Below are 20,547 nucleotides of genomic sequence, written 5' to 3'. Positions count from 1 at the left end.
TCTTCTTCAATCTTCAGCTCCTTGAAGAGGAAACAAGAAAAGTACTCTTGTGACAACTGTACTTGCTTTCGATTTCCTCTTCTCACTCAGGATCATTAAAGCTCTGTTCAAGGTCTCTCTATTTTTCTTTCTTGCCTTTGGGCACAATGGATTGGGATCGCAGAAGGTTCGTCGCAACTTGAACATCTGAACATGATCACCTTTCTAACGATTTTTTGTTCAATTCTTTAGATTTGAGGATCGAAGAGGAGGAGAAAGCTATCGCCCGGCTGAGCGAACTGGCCGCTCACCTTCGCGTGGGTACGAAATTCGTCACCGACGTTCGCCACCACGCACTCGTTCTCCTCGACCACGAAGCCGCTCTCGACCACAGGCTGACACATGGGTTCCGCCATCTAATAGAGGGTATGGGCGCCCACGAAGTCGCTCCCCGTCAGCATTCCGGCGCCGCTCTCGTACTCCGCCTGGAAGAAACTTTGGCCCAACTTCCTACGAAAGAAGGCGTTCTCCACCAAGAAGATTCTCACCCAGAAGAGATGAAAGAATAAGATCACCGCCACAATCTTGGCGCTCAAAATCGCCGTTCAGTGATGGGAGATCACGCGACGCATCTCGTGCTCGTACCAGTCCGAGACGGCTCCGCGATACAACCCCAGGTAGTCAGATCATCCGCCCGGCTAGGCGAGAGGGCCCCGTAGCTCTGAATATCGATAAAGCGTCGAACTCATCTTCATCACGACAACCGGATGTCTTGGTATCACAGAGCCCATCCCATGCTCCCCGCCTTGATCCCCTGCCGGATGGGGCAAATCGTACATCACCTCTACAAGCTCTGTCCTCACAATCTGGTGCGCTATCACGGCATTCACCGTCAGCTGCAGAGAAGGCAGGTTTCCTAACCAATGGACCTCGGAGTCGATCGCCAATTTACTCAGCGCCGTTCCAGCGTTCCTCGCAACCCACAGGCCGATCGCCCTACCGGGATCAATTCCACGACGTGGAACTTTCCGGCTCCCACAAGCGGGCAGATTATGAGGATCGGATGCCTGATGGTATTATCTCGCCTTCCTCGGTTACTGAAAAAGCCCTTCATGACCATCCGAGCGGACCCAGAATTAGCGGCAATATTCCAACCCAGCCAAAGAATCACAGCGCCAGCCCTCTGTCACAACCTCCGTCCGGACCTTATCATGGATCAAGACCGCCATCTAACCCGCATCGTGGTCCTCAGAACGTTTCTTTACTGTCGGCACCGACGCGCCCTCGCCGTGGACCTGGCTCACGGGAACCTTGGTCAGGCAATCCCCCGGTACGCCGTGGATCGGCTGCACCATCACACGGTCCGCCCGTAGGCCCCCGAGCCTCTTTCTCGCCCCCTACACCAGGTGGAGGGTTCCGGCATTCGATTTCGCGGCAACCCAATATTACATCTACAACTCAATCCTCAGTCCAAAGGGGACCGAATCATCTAATAGGGCTGAGTACTCTCATTCCAGAAGGGAAGAGTCTTCCGTCTCTCCTGGATCCCGCTGTGGAGAAGCGATTGTCTCAACTTGATGCGGATAAAGAAAAACTCCTTGAGCAAATTGCAGAAACACAGAGAACTAAACGAGTGGAGCTTCGGGATTGGGACCGATTGGACCGCGAAAGCGCAATCTGTGCCCTTAAGAGTGAATTGGCTGAAGGTCATCTTCAGCGAATGGCTGATGAAAGCATTGGAGGTGGCATACTGTTCTGAGCATAAAAGGATGCTTTTCTGGCGTTACTGTTGGGTTGTCTTTTGAAGGTATGGGCTTTTGTATCAGATATGACCTTTGACGACTTACTACACACAATGATTTAATTTCTACAACAAATTTCTACAACATTATATGCCTGTATAACTATATACATTTGTATTTACCTAACTAATAGTCATGTTTTACTAGTTACGTTAGTATGTACAAAGTAGTTATGTGGTAGCTTGTGAGGAATTTAAGGTACATATATCTACTTCTGTAGAAGGTATATCACCTGTTAAATTAAGTATCAAAGATACCTATCAAAAGGTACTTTTAAGTACCGGGTACTGCAGGGGTAATACATGTCGCGTACCTGTGATCTGCAAGTAATTTAACCCTTCCGCTTTCTGCCTCCGTGTCAACAACTTTGTACTCTTTGACTTTTGACTCTTGACTCTTGACTCCAGACGCCAGACTCTCTAAATCTTTCCTACCAATTCGCGCATATCCTACAATCCTACACAATGAATATCTTTCGGCTTTTAGGTACTTTGAAACCCCAAAATCGAGAACTACAGAACCATCACTGATCCATCGCAGCCGATTTCTCCCATCTGGCGTCGATCTTCATGCTACTCCAGAAAATGAAGACGTCTAGCGTATGTTCTTCATGGCTATATATATGACTCGCAGCTAACACAATGTGCAGAGCTGTTCTGGATTGTCTTTTAAATCACAGGTGCTGTATCTCCTCGTTTTTATCACTCGTTATCTCGGTGGGTTTCCCATGACATACTTGTCGACTATTGCTCATGCGCCTTTTAGATCTCTTTTGGACATTTACTGAGTCCCTATACCTCACTACGTTCAAACTTCTCTTCATTGGATCCTCGGCCTACGTCATTTATCTCATGCTCAACGACTACAAACCCACGCATGATCCCAACATTGATACTTTCAAGGTTCAGTACCTCTTGGGAATCAGCGCCGTGCTCGCAATCCTTTTCCCACACGACTATCGCGTTTCCGAGGTCAGTATATTCTTGACACATCTCGTCAGCAGACCCGAACTGACTTTATACAGATCCTCTGGACCTTTTCGATCTGGCTGGAATCGGTCGCAATTTTGCCCCAACTCTTTATGCTCCAACGAACCGGAGAAGCAGACACGATTACCACCCATTACCTGTTTGCCCTAGGTCTATATCGAGCACTCTACATCCCCAACTGGATGTACCGGTACTTCACTGAAGCCGCCTTCCAACGTTCCTTCCAACCTGTTCCTATTCTCGCGGGCATTATCCAAACCCTGCTATACACGGACTTCTTCTACATCTACTACAACAAGTAAGCTTAGTTTCTGCAATAGCACCAGGGGGACAAGCGCTGACTTTGATTGTCTCTCTAGGGTTTTGAAGGGCAAGAAGTTCTCGCTTCCTGTCTAGGAGATACATATTAAAGCAAACAGAGAAAACAAATTGTGCCGAGTGATTGACCACGGCTCACTGATCTCTAAGATCAGCCTCAAGGCTATGACCAGGCCACATCCAACACCAACTACCATCTCTCGGGCCAGCCCACAACGCTCAAGTTCAACGGGTGGATGGGCCATGAATTAATGCTTTCACGTTCAGTAGCCTCGGAAAATATCCGAATATATTTGCTGATCACTAAAATCAAAAGTTGATACCGGTTGCATCACTTGGGAAATCTGCACGACTCAACTAAATTGAAGTGTGTTAAACTGTTGATTCCAATGTCTCCCAGTAGGTGTTGCTTTGAGTCTAAATGTGAATACAATTGATTTGCCAATGCCAACATCTTCCCTGCTCTTGCCCACGCTGAGAATCAATAGATATATATATAAATCTATATATGTATGTGTGTATCTCTGCGTGGTCATGTTTCGGACCAATGCAGTGGTGTGTCACAGCCTGGTTAGAAGGGTTCGAAATTCGACTCTTTTTGTATTTTTTTTTAGTTATCTCTTTCTCTTTTGATATAGTATTTTACTGCTAGAGTGTTTCCATATCCAAATATTCAGGTATATTGCCTGAACCTGTGCACCGAATCCAGATGAATCGAGAAAACCCCTAGTAAGACACTTTTGTGGAGTACACTACTCGGTATACTCATAACAAAACACCAAAACCATAAGACCAGGGTAATCAGAAGTCCCTCTGGGGTGGAGCGCCATGTGTGGCCACATAGCCATTCGTATAAGTCAACTGAGATGGAGGAATGGACAAATCAGTCGAGAAAGGGTCCAATGTTCCGGCAATTGAGTGTGAAAGATTGCCCATTGGAGCTTGGTATGACCGAGCTCCATTGCCCAGGGCTGAGCGGCTTTGAACATTTTGGTGGCCATCTAGCCAACCATTGTGGCCATGCAAATGACCAAAATAATCCGGTGTTCTGTCCAGATGCATTTGACCACTAAATGTGGATTCTCGCCGCGAGATTGGGGGCGATGGAAGCTTCGGAGAGCGAGGGACCATATCGAGCCTGGGGGAACTTCTTCGTGAATTGGGAGGCGTCAAACGCGAGCCTCCACGGCGTACCTGGCAGGTTGGGCATATCTTGACAAAACGAGAAATCAGCTCTTTTGGTACCCTAATTCTACAGTTAGTAGAATCCCAAATAAATAGATATAATTCAATTTTGCCCACCATGAATAGATCCGTCGGACCTGCGCAGAAGTCTTGTCTCGACCACCATGTTGACACTGCTGATGAGCCTTGGTGAGAATCTTGAACAATTTTTCTCGAATTGCAACCGGTTTGCCTTCATGGCAGATCATCTTCCTGCCCTATGTTGCAATAACTTTGATCAGCACTGCCGAAAAAAACAACCGAAGGAAAGAGGTACCTACATCCGATGCTCCAATGCCCACAGCTTGTAGCTTGAACATTTTTTTGACCCAAAACCTGATTCGGTTAGCAAAGCAAATAATTGCATGTATGAAAATGCCTCCCATACCGAAATTGAGCCGACTCCACCGCCGTATCCTTTGGATCAATCAGTACAGTCCTGATGTTTCGGGCTCGTTTAGCATAAATCAATGCTTTATCTTGCTTCTTGATGGAGAGATCCTCTACGTAGCTGGAAGAATCGATTAGCTTCAGACATAGGAGAGACATATCACAAAGCACCCACTTTTGCATGAGTTGATCAAACTCCTTCACGTCAGGGAAACCGCTGAGTGGAGGCACTACAGCCTCGGACAGCAATGTCGCCTCGTTGCGAGATTCCTGGCTTTCAATCTCTACATCACCCAGTGAATCGCGTGGCAGATACCTCGATGCTTGAAGATATCGCGATTGAGTGACATACTGTGGCGAATGGTGTAGCCTAGGATCGTCCGGAGTTGTCATCGATGGAATCGAATGTTCCGAGGTGTATTGCAGATGTTGTAAACCGGGAGACAGGCTAGACTGTGGGCCATAGGGTTGCCCAAATTGAGAACCGTATGGATTGAAGGAATGCTGGGGAAAGTGATATGAGCCGGATCCATGTGTGTTGAAATCGTGGCTTTCTTGTTTAAACTCATGGCTCTCTGGTTGGCCATAAGATCCAGGCACTGCCATTTGGTGATTCATAATAAAGGCATCATTCCCCTCGTTGCGTCTTGCAAAGCTGCTCATAGTTGACTTTTCTTTTATTTTCCTGCGAATGCGGAGGATTGAATGCCCAAAAACAAACTGTTCAGCTCGCCTCGTCTTCCTTAAGCAGACAGCAGATAAATAAAATAAAAAAGCTGACGTAACGATTCTTTTGATGTGTACAAGCGATGGGAAAGTGACTGGCAATGGTAGCCTGTCAACAAGAAGGTTTAGACGTTCGTCCACCTAGATTTCATGTGAGAAATAATGGTCACAGTACTGCCGATATGAAAGTATGAGTGGAGCTATATAATATCACAGCTCGATGATAAAATGTAGTGAAAGAGAGAAGAGAAATAAGTCACTGGAGACCTATCTTGAAACGGGATAGCAATTCTATTAAAAAGATCGGACAAATGTTGCAGGACTGACATGGCTGATGCCCAAGAGCACGAGACCATGTCGAAACAGATAGTGGACAGAAACAACAGAGGTCATCCCTGGAAGACGAACAGCAAATATTCCACAGAGAAAAAGAAATGGAGCCAGGCGAGTCGAGCAAAGCTCTGTAAGGTACGGAAGCATAGGTATTACCAAAGCTTGCAGGGAAGAGAATGACATGGGCCCGGGAAAAGGAAAAAAGAAAAAAAAAAGAAAAGAGAGCAAGCGAATGGACTGGGGTTCGTAGTCCATTCTTTCCGACCCGCCGAAGGTAGAAGGGTGTAGACTGATACGACAGCGCACAGGTGATACGGATTCCTGCCTCGATGCCCTGAAGGTCAATCAACGCCACCATTTTGCCTCAGAGCCACGTTGAGGATGGGAGGTGGACAACGTATTCGAGGCACCCTATCGGAGGACTGCAATGACCGGGGTGGAAACAGTCGACATGATTTGCCTAAAGAAAAAAGTAAGTACAGCGGGGGGGGGGGGCAAAGTCATCATCTCCCCGACTTTTCCTATACTTAATGCAGGATCACTGTAGATGTGAACATATCTCTCCCCTTGGGACGTCTTTGTCTCTGCACGTTTGCCTCCGATCAAACAAAGTCGGCAGGAGATTCCAAAGTGCGTTTTTTTTTTTTTTTTTTTTTTTTTTTCATAACAAAAAGAGGAAACATGCAAGTAGCCGTTCCAATTGGTAAGGAACATGGGTTGGGATGTGCCATTTGAAGTTCTGCATATTCCTCGACCTCAGTTTCATGACAAGCAACCAGAGAGCGAGAGAGAGACAAAGATACCATTGCCCTTGGGCAATGAGAGTCGACTCTTCTAGTAAATCCTTGTTGCATAACTGTTGTACTGTGTCTGGGCCATGTTGTCCCACAGCTCCTTTTCTTTTTTTTTGCTTTTTTTTTTGGCTCTCCCTCTTTGCCAAGTATGCTTCCGGTTGAAGCGTGTTTCGGGTTTTATTTGACGTGGCCATATAATCAAGTCGACAAAAAATGACAAAGATGTCAGCCAAGAGTGGAGAGGGTGAAGCAGCAAAGTAAATCGATTGGACGAGTAGAGTTGACAGGCGCATGAGGGGGCAATCAATGCATATCGGGACGGCAGGATTGCATGCGTTTGGTCCAAAGGTGAGACATCAACTCCATCGGACTTGAAGGCCCAACACTTTCTCATAATTTCCCGCCTCAAGGTTCGGACCCTCGCAGGACAAAAAAGCAATCGCAATCTGGTCCAGTCGAAAACTGAAAAGGGGAATAGTGGACAATCTAGTAGCCGGTGTCACTCTGCTGCTTCCCGTTGATCGTCTCCATGTTCCCGGAAATGCTCTGCATAAAACTGAACTTTCTGTATCTGTATCTCCCCGAGTCCGAGGCGTTTCATTTTTGTTTCTTTCCTCTCTCTGTTTTGACTTGCATCGATCTGCGTCATGGATGTTCCTTGTAATATGCGGGTATCGAGATTTGTTGCATTGAGGATTTGTACTCAATTTCACTTGGGTCTATGATGGGAGAGAGGATGGTGAACAGAAAAAGAAAAAGAGAAGGAGAGTAGAAGAAGAAAAACAAGCAAAAAGATAAGAAGAGAGCGGAAGAAAGAAGGAGAAGAAGAGGGAACAAAAAGGGAGTATTTCCCTGCTAAACATTAAACAGTATGTACTCTAACCAAGATATAGATACAAAAAAGCATCTGACGTTCTCAGAATATGCTTTGTGAAGAAAACCGTAAAGTCATGACATCGGCCAAATCATCAAGGCCAATCAATGGGGGTCTTCATGTCGTAAGTTCGTGTGTTTGTGGTTCATTTGAGAAGGGAGGACATGTGTATCCGAGTCGAAGGCGAAGGTCTAGAGCTCCCTGGAAGCTCAGTTGCCCCTGAAATGTAGACTCCCGAGGGTTGTCTGAGTAAAGCCTCTAAGTCGAACTTCCCAAGCTATTATCAAAGCCCACTAAATCGCGAATGATCCATTTCCAATGGTTCGTGTGATCACCCCGGTCAAAACCAACCCACTTGTCAACTTTGCGTCTCCATTTTTCTTCCTCGGCCCGTTGTCGTCGAATGAACTCCGGGCCAACATCAAACTCCTCTGTCATAGGTCCTTCATCTGAAGAATCACCGCCACTTGCATCATCCCCGGTGGCTTGGGAACTGGGATCTTCAAATGCCCCGGATTTTCGTCCATGGATGGTGCTGAATGTGGTTTTGTCTTCCAAATCATCCAGGCCAGCGAATACATCATCTTCGTCTTCGAGCTCGACAGATGCGGCCTTAAGCCAGCACATGCGATGAGGATCAAAGACCATCCCACCGACGGTCTGAACGTTTTGCATCGTGCCAACATTGGTGATAAGTGCCGGTGCAGGTTTGGGTGATTTTGGGGCAGTGAGATCGAAATCAGGTATCAGATTTTCATTTCCTTCCCACCGGAAAGTCGCAGGGTTGTAACGCATGCCCCTCACAGCTGAAGAGCAAAAAGCAAGGAAGTGAGCCTGGGAAAATCATTGGGAGGGTATGGGTTGAAAGTTGTACTTACATTTGGCATCCTGAACACCAGATCCCATGGGTTTGATCAAGTGTGGTTTAGACGTCGATTTAGCGTTGGGCTTGCCTTTCCGGCTTCTGATCGTCCCAGACGCCGGAGGAATCCTTGATACTGGCTGGGCCTTCCAGTTGGAGTTGTATGTCGACAAAGAATTGGTCTCACGAGCTTTTGAGCTCATAACCAAGGACGCAATACGCTGCTCTCTTGCATTCCGGGAGGCATTTGTATCCTGGGCAAATCGTGGTGTTGGACTGCGTAACTTAGAGGTTGATGGAGACGTCATCGAGTGAGTAGGTGATTGATCAAGCGGGGGATCAACCCGACCCTGACTGAGCCTGTTCCGGACGGATCTGGGAGCACCTCGGCCGGCGGGAGTTTTTACATATTTGCTCTCTGCCAAAACCGACGTAGATAGGTCATCAAACGACTCCAGCTCTGTTCCATCGCCGAAATTGCGTTTTTTGGTGGGTCGTGTGATCGTGCGTTTTGTGTAGTGGCCAAGAGAATCAGTGCTTGTCTCGCCAGGCCCAGCACGAAAGGGCTCATTGTTTTGGGAAGATCGGGATAACCGGGTGAATGTGTCTTGTGGACTAAGAAGGCCACCAGAGCTATCGGAATTGGTACGACGTGATGAACGATATCCCTTCACACTAGCATGGTGTGACTGAGATTCTGATGCGCCAGCTGGCATAAATGGGGCCTGAGCTCTGCGACTTAGAGACCGCCCATCATTTATAACGCGATCCACTGGTGTTTTAGGCCTGGAAGTGGAAAGGCGGGCAGAACGGTCGACTGTTGGTCGTTGAGAGGTCTGTACTGAAGAAGTTGACCCGACGCCACGGATCGATGGCAGAGAACGCTTGGGTTTCAAACGCCTAGCTGTGGAATTGGCCTCCCCGGGTATGGCAGTATCCCTGGAAGCTCGAGGTGCCAAACCCCGCCGAGCAGAGATTGAAGGAGTTGGTGAGGTCGTATTGGCGTTGGATATTGGAAGACTTGAGGTTGATGACTGTGAGGAATGATGCCCTAGACGCGATTGTGATGTTCTGAATTTGGAGAGAGGAGCGCCACTCTCTGACACAGTTTCAAGATGGGTTGAGTGGGTTGAATGGGTGCGCTCATGGCCGGTCAAACGAGGGATGCGAGTTCGTGGAGATCCTGTCGTACTGGTAAATGTCAGGGTCGTTGCTGGTCGACGAGTCGGACTGCATGGTTGTTCTGTCTTGCGCTTGATGTTGGGATTCAACTCTGGCTTTCCAAACGAGAAGGCTTTCTCATTGTCGACATCAATTCCAGAAAAAAAGTCGTCAGCATCGGGATTAACATGCATCACTTGGTTATCATCCGTTTCGGTATTTTCGCTTTGTGCTAGTTGTCGTTTCTGAAGAGAAGCGCTGAAATCAAGGGGTCCTTCAGGAATGACGATACCATCTAGCCCATCATCTCCACTTTCCACTGTCAAACAGCTCGAAACGCTGGGGCTGGCAATTGAGATAGAAGAACTGGGAACAGACCGGCCATCCCGGGCAGTTCCCCCAACTCGAATGCCAATGCTTCCCTCAGACCATTCAAGATCGAAATCCTCCAAAGTGGGACTAGAAACGTAGAAATTTTCTTTCTGACGCGAAAGTGATAGTTCCAGAGGTTGATGATTCGCAGGAAGCTCGAAATCCTGGTTGAAGTCGTCGTCTGTCTCCCGATCAAAATTGACCGGTGTTATTTTTTGGGGAGATCGAGGAGTTGGGGCTTTGAGAGTTGGAATGTCCGGAAACTCCAGCCCATCAGTTTCTTCTCCAAAGGATTCAAATGGTCCCAAGACAGACTGCAAACGCGCCGAAACTTCGGGATTCCATGACGGTGATGCGGTGGATTTTACTGGGCTGGTGGCTGCAGAGCTTAAAAATCGAATGGAATCTGGAAACACTGTCTCTCGGGCTTGGAGTTTCAGGATGGCTTCGGGGCCAGGCAACTCAACATCCTCTGACCAGTCGTCAACAAATGTCTTCTTTGTCTTTCGAGTCGACAAGCGTTTGATTGTGCCTCCGATGAGTGCTGACTTAGGGATATCTGGAGGAATGGGGATGCCCGCAGTCCTGGCCGATGCAATGGCATCTTCTTTTGCAAATTCATCATTATCATAAAGGGGGACCTGCCAGTCCTCGTCGCCAGCATTGGAGTCGAGATCCGAGCGGGCCGAGCGTCGTGAGGATATGGAGTCTCGGTGCCCAGAGGGCCGGAATGACGAGTTGGTTAAGGAGCCTGCGCTGGATGCGGTACGGAACTGAATATCATCGTTGAATTGCAAATCGTCATCGTCATCCCAACATTCAATCGTCTCGTCGGGGTCCGGTCGTAGTTGTTTTGGAAATGCCTCCATGACGGATGAAGTAAATTAGGCGAGGCCACAAGCGTTGGCGATTTAGGGTCGGTACAAGCGTGCTGAGACAGCTTTGACTCAAGTAGAAGACCCAAAGCTTTGCGACACTGATGAGGATCCAGGGGGCGCGAATACGAACGTCATTCCGTGGTGGATGGGGCTAGGAGGGACGGAAGACTGGGGAGAAAAGCAAAGCTTTAGGTAGTCGTTTGTAGTAGGGATGAGTTGAGGTGTCGCAAAGCAGAGTGTCGGGGCAATCAGATCATGAGTGAATATCTAAGAATGAGAGTAATGTAGCTTCACGAGGCAATATGATAAGTGCCAGATCCCCCAAAAAACATTGGAATAGAACAATCAAGCATTGGCGACACCGACTCGAGAGGTGAAACGCAGGAATGTAAAGTGCCAAAGGGTACAGTAGAGTAGCAGAGAATCCAAGACAGAAAAAAAGGGTAGTGGCTGGATCGGATTCCTCGTGGAGGAGAGGAGACGAGACGAGAGAACGTGACAACAGTAATTTTGGTTTTCACAATACACAATAAGTTACTATGCAGTTTATTGACTATATCTTTCTTCGGGCCTTTCTTCGGAGTTTCTTCAGGTTTTCTTCAGGTACTTCTTCAAGTCTTTCTTAATATCGCTTGGAATAGTTTTCTAATGCTCTTTCAACTGTAAATGTATAGCAGCTAAATATGCTTTGACATCGTTGCGGCGGGACCCCCTTTACAATATTGGACAACTGCCCAGGTAAGATATTCGTATTATTTATCAGTACCTAATACACCGTGTAGAACAATGTACACAAAGTGCATAGCTGCATACAAATGTACATATGTACCTATATATGCAAGGTGTTGTGCTAGATATATCATTGTTATCCTACTGTGCAAGTATTTATAGCTTAAAATTGATCTCTCATAATACACATACAATAATATACAATGACTCGACTATTGATGCGCCAGTGCCAGTGGTGGTAATCTAAATCGAAACTATTATTGGGTGTAGCCAATACAAGGCGTGCGTCACATTTAATTTCGTGGAGACAAGGTATCCGCTACTTACTGATGAGGTACATTTGCTTATAACTACTCTGTAACTATACATACATACACAACATACATGTACGTAATATGTCGCTGTCTACTCGGTAAAAGTCTAGAAACAGCTTGTAATAATGTTATCCTGCTACAACAATATCAAAAGAGAGTAAGTCGCTATAACCAAACACATGGTTGTTGCAAAGAGAATATAGGTATCGAATGTATAGAAATATGTATTGAATGCGTATAGAAAAGGTAAAATTGGTCAAGTGGTTCCACCACGTCTTGTTGCCTAGGACATTCTCTTTTTCGATTGACATATAACTACACGTGTAGTACTCTGTACAATAACTAACTACATACCTTTTCTCTTTAAACCTTTTCCATACCTTCTCTTGCCTCTTGTCAAAATGTCATCACCTGACTCAACACGGGTTTTGCGGTTCGAAAGATCCGACGAGACTGAGGCTTTTGTTTTGATTCAAGTCTCGCATAACGGTCCTGCGCCACTTGATCTGACTCTCACGGCTACTGAGGGGGAGTCTCCCTATGTAAATCTGGGTGGGTTTTGTTGTAAACATGACTGGAATTCTTAAGCTCATGTCGCACAGTGAAACAGACACGCCTGAAAGATCTTCGAGCACAGAATTATCAAGGATCAGATGATGAATGGGTCAAAATTGTGGCCCTTGTTCTGGGTCAATCTTCTGCTCCCTCTGATGACGCGGATTGGGCCACAGGCCTAGAAGTATCGGCCATTATATCGGGCTCCGGCCAAGACGACAAAGAGCTCGTCATCACCATACGCAAGCGAGTGCAGACCATAACAGTTCGTTTCTCACGGTAGACTCTACAGTTGCATGGAGACTGACACTAGATAGCAAAAACTTGGGACTATAACCCTCAAACAAGAAGATGAACAAGCCATCGAGCTCTTCGAGTGGACTGGAATTACCACGGCTAGAGCAGATAAGCTTGAAGGACAAGTCTCCGACTTGACTCGTCGTTATAGTCTTACTGAAAAAACCATCAATAGGCTCAATCGACAACTTGAAGAGCTTATGCATGCTAAAGTCCAGCACGAAAATCAACTGGTGTCAAATTTCGTGCAAATTTTAAATGAGAAAAAGCTGAAGATCCGTAACCAACAGCGCCTTTTGGCAGCGGCCACTGTGGATCCCGCTAAAGGTCAGTGGGAGATACCATGGATATGAACCATGAACATGCCAGTTGACCGATTATCCGTAGTCTCAGAAATACAAGCTCGCATTCCCGCCGAGTCCTCAGAAGCAACGGGTACATCCCAGCCCGCAAAGAGAAGTGCTGGCAATTTAAGTGATACAGAAAGCTCCTCCGATGATTTCGAACGAATGGATGTTGATCCAACGAAGAACGATCAAGGGCCTGCCAATGAGCAAGAAACGGACGACGAGCACTCGACTCCAGAGCCGGTGGACGAACAGAACAATAGCTCTACGGATGATGATTCGTCTGAAGATGAGCCTGTCCAGCTGAAGCGTGTGACTCCAGCAAATGCAACCGCTCCGCCCCAGAGAGAGTTGCCATTTACCAAAAGGACTGGGCATATCACCAAGAGCGCCACTCCGATTAGGGCAGCGGAAGACCCAGAGGAAACTGGCGGTGAAACGGATGACGATGAGCTCTAGATTAGCCATAGGTTACATCAGACAATAACATTTAATCAATAATATACGCTGGTTTACGGATAGCAGCACTGAGTCATCATCCTCAACGCCGATGGATTCGGAATTTTAGGGGCTCAGTCTTTTTATGTACAAATCAACCACCACGATTGTTCCCAAACGACATCGTAAGACAGCGAAGAGGTCAACAGAAACCGGAAGGGTGTTCAAGACGACAGGGAAAAAAACACAGAAGATGAAAAAGGAAACAGTACATCAAGAGGGAAATTTAAGATGTGGTACAATAGGAACGCCTGCAACCATTAAAGAAACACAGAATGTGGTCAAAATAGACGTCGATCTAGCCGTACAAAGCCTGGGGAGACATTTCTCCTGCGGCCATGAAGTTGGTCTCAGGGTTTCCAGTAGCCTTGGCAGCGGAGGCGCGGGCCATGGTGGGTGAGCTAGAAATAAAGTTAGCAATGTAAGAACAAAACAGAGACATGCGATGAGATACTGACCTTCTGGAAATAGCGTCAGTGAAGAAGAAGTCCTCAATCACCTTCTTAAAGGGTGCGCCAGTGGCTGGGGACCCCCTGTTTTGGTCCACAAGCTGGACCTTGCTCAATGATCCAACTGAAGTAGGCTCGACAACGTCGTATCGACGCATGACAGGGCTGATTTCCTCCATACGATCACGGAGAGCCTCAATATCATCATAAGGCAAAGGAGCACCGAGGAATTCACTAACCGCACGGATGATCTTCCAGTCATCACGGGCGGCACCGGGGAGAGAAGTGGCAGCACGGGTGACCTGCACACGACCTTCAGTGTTGATGTATGTGCCAGACTTCTCGGTGTAAGCAGCACCAGGAAGAACGACATCGGCAAGTTGAGCACCGCGGTCACCGTGGTGTCCCTGGTAGACAACAAAGGCGTCCTTGGGGATCTCACTCTGGGAGACTTCATCCGCACCAAGCAACCACAACATCTTGGGGGTGGTCTGAGCAACCTCTGTAGATGGAGCGGTGAAACCAACCTCGTAGGCAGCGGCACGAGAGGCGGCGCGCTGAAGGACATTATAACCTTGCCATTCAGGGGTAATGAAGTTGTTGGCATGCTTCTCAACGAAACCACCCACAGCCTCAAAGATTGCCTTTGCGTCAGGGTGTTCGGCAGCAGCGCTGCCAACAACAATCATTGGTCGCTGGGCAGCGGCAAGCTTCTTGCCAAATTCTCCGGACAAAGCGCTCTTCAGCGAAGAGACATCGGTACCGAGGTGGTTGAAGTCAAAGGTGCTCTCAAACTCCTCACCGACAAGGCCAATCTCGAGATCAGATCTGAGGTACTGCTTGCGGATACGGGCGTTAAGAACCGCAGCCTCGTGACGAGGGTTTGTCGCAACCAAAAGGATTGCATCTGCCTCCTCGATTCCGTAGATCTTGGAGTTGAACAAGTAGTTGGAGCGGACATCAATGCCGTGAGCGATGGGAGCGCTGCCACCGGGCTGATCGAGGGCAAGGTTATCAGAGCCAAGCTTGTTGGCCAAATCCTTCATGGCGACGAGCGACTCAGCGTCAACCAGATGTCCGGCAATAGCTTTGAATTCATTGACCTGAGGCTGCAGCTTCTGTTGGGCAGAGGAGATCTCCATGAGAGCCTGTTCCCAAGTAGCAGGAACGAAGTTGCCCTCCCGGCGAATAAGCGGTGTTGTAAGACGCTGAGTCTTCAATCCATCGCAAGCGAATCGCGACTTGTCGTTGATCCATTCCTCGTTGATATCGTCGTTCAATCGTGGGACAACTCGCATAACTTCCAGCCCTCTGCTATCGATGCGAATGTTTGAGCCAAGTGCGTCAAGGACATCGATCGATTCGGTGTGCTTGAGCTCCCAAGGACGAGCGCGGAAAGCGTAAGGCTTAGAGGTCAGCGCACCGACGGGGCAAAGGTCGATGACGTTGCCTGAGAGTTCTGAGTTAAGGTTCTGCTCAAGGTAGGTACCAATCTGCATGTCATTTCCGCGACCGGCGGTTCCCAGTTCCGGAGCACCGGCGACGTCGTTCATGAATCGGACACAGCGAGTGCAGTGGATACAACGGTTCATTGAGGTCTTGACAAGGGGGCCAATGTTCTTATCCTCCACAGCACGCTTTCCCCCAGCCTCATGGAAACGACCGCGATCGGCACCGTAACGCATTGACTGGTCTTGGAGATCACACTCTCCTCCCTGGTCGCAAACGGGGCAGTCGAGGGGGTGGTTGGCGAGAAGGAATTCCATGACACCCTCTCGGGCCTTGTGGACCAGCGGCGAATTGGTCTTCACCACCATACCGGGTTGTACTGGCCAAGCACAGGAGGCGACCGGCTTCGGGGCACGTTCGACTTCGACGAGACACATACGACCTAGATTTGCAATTAGTATGTCTACATCAATGGCTTCGAAAAGAGACAAGAATTGCACATACAGTTTCCTGCAACCAAAAGTTTTCTTGGGTAACTGGTGTTAGCAACAGCAATATACATGACTCGACCGGAGAAACATACTCGTGGTAGCAGTATCTGGGAGATGTTAGCACCACATATAAGAGAAGAATTGGTTGGATATTTGTTCATCATACCTGGGAACGGTTGCGCCTGCTTTTTCGCAGGCCTGGATCAGAGCCGAGCCGGCTGTAAAGAGATGTGAGCACAAGACCAATGGGGCATCCTGTAGGAATATTTACCTTCTACTGACACCTTCTTGCCATCTAGAGAGCCATGACATCAGTTATCAATCAATTTGGATGAATTAGAGTGACATTGGACATACCAATTGTGAGTTCCACCTCGGCCGCGCGAGGGGTTGTCGTCGCGAAGGTCCTGGGGGTGACCTTAGGAACCCGGAGAGACCGGGCGGCCGCACGGAACAGCTGCGGCCGCATCATTGAAAAGAAGCAGAGATGGAAGGGTGAGGGGGTATAGGGTAAGAGGGGATTGATATCCTTGACGGGTTGGGGGGAGTTCAGAGAGCACTTTGCACCGGAATCTGCGTAACTGGGTTATGTAATGCAATGGACTGCTGAACTAATGAACAAACCGAAATGGGCTCGCGCGGATTGGTTCGGTTAAGCGGATAAACCTTAGCTCCGACCTCATTTAAAGTCAGCTCTTTCTGACTTCCCTCCTTCTCCTTTTCTTTTGTTAAATAAATTGTTTCACGGGCATCATTTATTGTAGGAGGCAGGCAGTTCCTGTTCCTATTTCCTCTACAGCATGTCCCAAGAGCAGAATTGCGCCGTAGCTGGAGCTGTCAAGGGTTCGCCTAATGATGACTTTGTTCCTTACCGACGGTTGCTACATTCCTTTATATCAATTTTGCTATATTTTCAAGTACTTCGCTATGCTTTTTACGCATTGATAAGTCTCCCACTAAATATTTACAATGCATCTTTCATTCATTCTATACATTCCGGGCGTTACCCATGTTGTTGCCATATCTATCAAGTTTGTAAAATTCACGGTATCTCATACTTATAGAAAACACACGATAGATATGAATGTAAAGCTTCTTTGAGCAACACCACAACGCCATGATATCATACACCTAACTAATAAACGCAGATGCTAGGCTGCAGCTTGCGAATCACTGACTTGCCAAGTAGATTCTTGTTTGGTCCCGGGTAACCACGTACGAGAAACACTGGCGCCTCGGGGTCGCACGTTTCTGGGAGCATCGTCTTCCTTCTTGGAGCTGTTCGTCGTGCCATGGACGGCTCCATCAAAATTCCTGCCACCAGGGAAGGCATAGCCGTTGGAGTCCCACGGTTTGCTTGAATGCCGCACGTTCAGCGGCAGGATGGAATTTTGGGCTCGGAAATGATCCGCGTTAGCTCTTTGGTCAGCTACATCGTCGTGGCTATTGCGATCATAAAGGTAAAGGCCCACGAAGGTAAGAGCAATCCCGAATGCCTGGATTGAAGTGGTCGAGCTGCCAAACCAAACAATCGCCACGACGATCACGAATACACGCTTGACCAACGATGCAACTGAATAAGATACGGGAGAAACCATCGACAACAGCACAAAAGCTAAGATGTTTTGGGCAAAATGCGATACTCCATTGAAGATGAATTCCATGGAAAGGGCACCATGGTCCAAAGAGCCCTGCTTGCCCGAGAGTGAAATCACACCGTCATGGATGAAATCAGAGACCAGCGGATACCCCTCGGTGACAAACCAAATGGGCAGAGTCAGGAAAAATGCCAACCCGGAGCAATAGCAAAGCAGGTTGAGTTTGTCCAACTTGCGTCGCCCTGGATTTTGCATTTCTGCCTCGGCGCGGTCTGCCTCATTAAATAACTTCTTGGAGAAGATGTTCTGTGAAACGAACACAAGAGCTGCACCAAATGCGCAAAATATTCCAAAGAAGTTCGTAGACACTCCAGTCGAACATGCCAGCATCACGCCCAGAGTCAGCGGAATGAGTGATAGATATGTTGCCCGGGCGTATCGAATGCGGAACAGAACCCGATAAGCCAGAACCGTGAAAAGAGGCGAAAGGCCTTTGATGGTGTGAACCAAAGAGACCGGGATTTGTGCAGTGGCCATGGAACTCAAGATGTGGCCGGCCAATTGAAACACCGCCAAGGGCAAGGCAGTAGAAATAACATCCCGGGATGGATAGCGAATTCCATGCTGGAGTATAGGGACGTTTTGTCGCAACCGCGGTATCACTGTGGAAAGATACACCAACAACAAACACCAGAAGGAGACAAATGCAAATTGAATCATGGTCAATGTTATAGGCATTGGGAGGGCGTTCAGAATCGATTTGGAGGAGGTGTTTGTGAGGGCGGACGTCAAATACCAAATGAGACAGAGGGCCTTGAGGTATGTTAGCAATTGGCTTCATGGAAGTCGCATGTTCAGATCTCCTTGAAACTAGGATCAACATACTGTGAGTCGATAGGAGACTGGGGCACGAAGTGCTTCGGCCAATTCATGGGCGTTGGCACTCATACTGCCATTGCGAGTTCTTATTGTTGATATGGCTTCGCTGATGCTCTTCCGCGGGCGATGTTTGGGGTTCCTCAATGTCCCATTCGGATAATCGCGCGAGTAGAAGTTTGCTTTTCGGGGTTCCCAGAGCTCATTCGGGGAGTACTTTACTGAAGCACTCCGATTGGGACGGGTTGACCCCGCGACGCTCTCGATAGTGTCCTCGTACGGTGGGAACTTGTCTATTGGGCTGCTTGTTGATTGAGGGTCTGAAGGCTTGGCTGGGATTTGCAATTCGGTCTGGCGCATGGAGGAGCGTCGGCCATGGCCGGTCACTGTGGTTGTGGCCATCTCCAGGGGACTGTAAGTTGAAAGGTTAATTTCCCCGGAACCCGAGAATCACCCGCATTGTGTTACTCACCCAATGAATAAGTTCGGAAAGACAGGCCGCGTAATGAGTCCGAATGAGAATATGCGAAATGAGGGATCCGGGACAGATTAGCGATGACGAATCCCCTGTGAGCGAATGAGCATCGAGTGGCATTGATGATATATCACGTGATTATGCGATAAGCATATTCACGTGATCTAAAGCTCTTTGAGATACCTTAGACACTAAATATCATCCGAGTACATCGTATATGTATATTCATTTGCATTCACTCGCTAAACTCTCTTGCATTCTCATGCTTCTACTATTAGCCTATGCTCGGTACAACGAGAATTACTACTCTCTCATTAGTCGCCTCTTTTACAGAGGCCGCAATCTACTATCAGCGCACCCCACCAAATGTATCTTTGCATGTTTAATCCTTTGAATAATCTATAACTTATATTGTTTTCTATTATTACGCCTAGTAGGAAAAATGAGTTCCCATTCTAAGGGGAAAAAAAAGCAAGTTTCTCAATTATACACGACTTTGAGTTCTTAGCATTAGGTATTAACCACTAGACTACCTATACTTTCTTTATATTCTTTATTAGGTATTCGTCCTTTATAACTACCCTCTCTTCCTCTTTCTTCTCCCTTTTACTTATGTCCCCCCTCATCTGTAAAACTGCCTATCCATAACTAGTACGGTAAGCTATAGTTACTATCGACAACTTCTCAGTATAAGAGGGCGGATATAGTAAAGATCCCTGTGGAGCCGAATGAGCGTATCCTCGATACTTTTATACTTACATATAATAAGGCTTGTTTACTACTAATTATACCTATAGCTTCTCTTACTTATCTCTCTTTTACGTCTTACTTTATTATATCTTGCTAACAGCTAACTATTCATTCTTTATCGACTGTTAGGTACTTATGTCATAACCTTCTGATTTCTATATGTGACCAGCAGCTAGATATGCTTCAATATTGTTACAGCGGGACAAACCAGAACATTTCTTCTAGGGTGAACAGTGGCCATCATGAGCATGACACCCGGTTCAACTTTTTCTTTCCTCACTTTCTGCCAGACAGAAGCCGATTCTTCTGCAATCCCATTTGAATGCGTGAGATATCGGTGCAAAAAGTCGGATAACCCAATCAAGTTTGCCTACGTCCCGATATACAAGCAATTCCCCCGCTTTAACACCGAAGTTGAGGACTCATCTATCCGCGCTAGCCAAGTTACACGCTGGGTTCCACCCGAGTTAGCCGCCTACAAAACATTGACTAATACGAAAGCTACACCTCGCCTGTCAGGGTGGTCAGTGGAGAAACAGAAGAGCTCCAGACTTATCCGTGGTGGATTCATTGTATCACTCGCATGGGAGGAGGTACCTGGTATACAGCTAGGAGATTGCTTTAGCGGAGACGTGTTCTGGAGCTTAAGCCATAAGAACGAGACACTATCCGCCAGGCTTTAAGACACACTAGTGCGGAAGTTAGTACCTATTTCGACCTTGACTACTATACTGATATGAGCTTTTTGATTCAGACCGAAGCTATTGGTGTTCAGCCTACTTTCCCTCAACCATCGAAGCTAGTTTGGGATTCTGCGTCTGGTATCCTGTACGACTCTATAACAATCGCATTACATTTTGAATCCATATTCACTGACATTTTTTGAATCCCTGCTCACTAAGTTATGCCTTATGCTTAATTGGTGGGGTTCCGCGATTGTTTCGACATGAAGAAACAACAGCCCTGTACTGAGGCGATATCCTTCCATTTTGGGTTGGCTGAGCCTCTAGGTGATTA

At 47.5% G+C, this 20,547-nt stretch overlaps 8 protein-coding genes across 8 annotated transcripts; 4 read left to right on the top strand and 4 right to left on the bottom strand.

Annotated features, from left to right (window-relative positions):
* Nucleotides 1-146: 146 nt before the first annotated feature.
* On the top strand, nucleotides 147-1,738 carry N7529_002892 (uncharacterized protein; the record flags this gene model as incomplete). Its single annotated transcript, XM_057238420.1, has 2 exons — nucleotides 147-166; nucleotides 232-1,738. The coding sequence occupies 2 exons, from the start codon at nucleotides 147-149 to the stop codon at nucleotides 1,736-1,738; spliced, it is 1,527 nt and encodes a 508-aa protein (XP_057101031.1).
* A 507-nt stretch (nucleotides 1,739-2,245) lies between these two features.
* N7529_002891 (uncharacterized protein) lies at nucleotides 2,246-3,166 on the top strand (the record flags this gene model as incomplete). Its single annotated transcript, XM_057238419.1, has 6 exons — nucleotides 2,246-2,267; nucleotides 2,322-2,380; nucleotides 2,431-2,497; nucleotides 2,547-2,752; nucleotides 2,806-3,068; nucleotides 3,130-3,166. The coding sequence occupies 6 exons, from the start codon at nucleotides 2,246-2,248 to the stop codon at nucleotides 3,164-3,166; spliced, it is 654 nt and encodes a 217-aa protein (XP_057101030.1).
* Nucleotides 3,167-4,157: 991 nt separating this feature from the next.
* On the bottom strand, nucleotides 4,158-5,365 carry N7529_002890 (uncharacterized protein; the record flags this gene model as incomplete). Its single annotated transcript, XM_057238418.1, has 4 exons — nucleotides 4,158-4,334; nucleotides 4,411-4,530; nucleotides 4,594-4,648; nucleotides 4,701-5,365. 4 exons carry the CDS (start codon nucleotides 5,363-5,365, stop codon nucleotides 4,158-4,160), a joined length of 1,017 nt encoding a protein of 338 aa, XP_057101029.1.
* A 2,322-nt stretch (nucleotides 5,366-7,687) lies between these two features.
* Nucleotides 7,688-10,693, bottom strand: N7529_002889 (putative cytokinesis regulator (Byr4); the record flags this gene model as incomplete). The annotated part of the gene is made up of 2 exons (XM_057238417.1): nucleotides 7,688-8,235; nucleotides 8,308-10,693. 2 exons carry the CDS (start codon nucleotides 10,691-10,693, stop codon nucleotides 7,688-7,690), a joined length of 2,934 nt encoding a protein of 977 aa, XP_057101028.1.
* Nucleotides 10,694-12,146: 1,453 nt separating this feature from the next.
* On the top strand, nucleotides 12,147-13,403 carry N7529_002888 (uncharacterized protein; the record flags this gene model as incomplete). The annotated part of the gene is made up of 4 exons (XM_057238416.1): nucleotides 12,147-12,297; nucleotides 12,348-12,565; nucleotides 12,618-12,924; nucleotides 12,985-13,403. 4 exons carry the CDS (start codon nucleotides 12,147-12,149, stop codon nucleotides 13,401-13,403), a joined length of 1,095 nt encoding a protein of 364 aa, XP_057101027.1.
* Nucleotides 13,404-13,740: 337 nt separating this feature from the next.
* Nucleotides 13,741-16,300, bottom strand: N7529_002887 (putative NADH-ubiquinone oxidoreductase, subunit G; the record flags this gene model as incomplete). The annotated part of the gene is made up of 5 exons (XM_057238415.1): nucleotides 13,741-13,843; nucleotides 13,901-15,782; nucleotides 15,845-15,922; nucleotides 16,103-16,126; nucleotides 16,189-16,300. The coding sequence occupies 5 exons, from the start codon at nucleotides 16,298-16,300 to the stop codon at nucleotides 13,741-13,743; spliced, it is 2,199 nt and encodes a 732-aa protein (XP_057101026.1).
* Nucleotides 16,301-16,982: 682 nt separating this feature from the next.
* On the bottom strand, nucleotides 16,983-18,707 carry N7529_002886 (putative ER to Golgi transport protein (Sly41); the record flags this gene model as incomplete). The annotated part of the gene is made up of 2 exons (XM_057238414.1): nucleotides 16,983-18,242; nucleotides 18,315-18,707. 2 exons carry the CDS (start codon nucleotides 18,705-18,707, stop codon nucleotides 16,983-16,985), a joined length of 1,653 nt encoding a protein of 550 aa, XP_057101025.1.
* A 1,065-nt stretch (nucleotides 18,708-19,772) lies between these two features.
* N7529_002885 (uncharacterized protein) lies at nucleotides 19,773-20,213 on the top strand (the record flags this gene model as incomplete). Its single annotated transcript, XM_057238413.1, has 1 exon — nucleotides 19,773-20,213. The coding sequence occupies one exon, from the start codon at nucleotides 19,773-19,775 to the stop codon at nucleotides 20,211-20,213; it is 441 nt and encodes a 146-aa protein (XP_057101024.1).
* Between the last annotated feature and the right edge of the window lie 334 nt (nucleotides 20,214-20,547).

This window comes from Penicillium soppii (assembly GCF_028829465.1).
Source record: "Penicillium soppii strain IBT 18220 chromosome Unknown utg000003l, whole genome shotgun sequence".
Lineage (NCBI taxonomy): Eukaryota > Fungi > Ascomycota > Eurotiomycetes > Eurotiales > Aspergillaceae > Penicillium > Penicillium soppii.
Note: the sequence above shows the minus strand (reverse complement) of the source record. Positions and strands in the feature narration are given on the sequence as shown.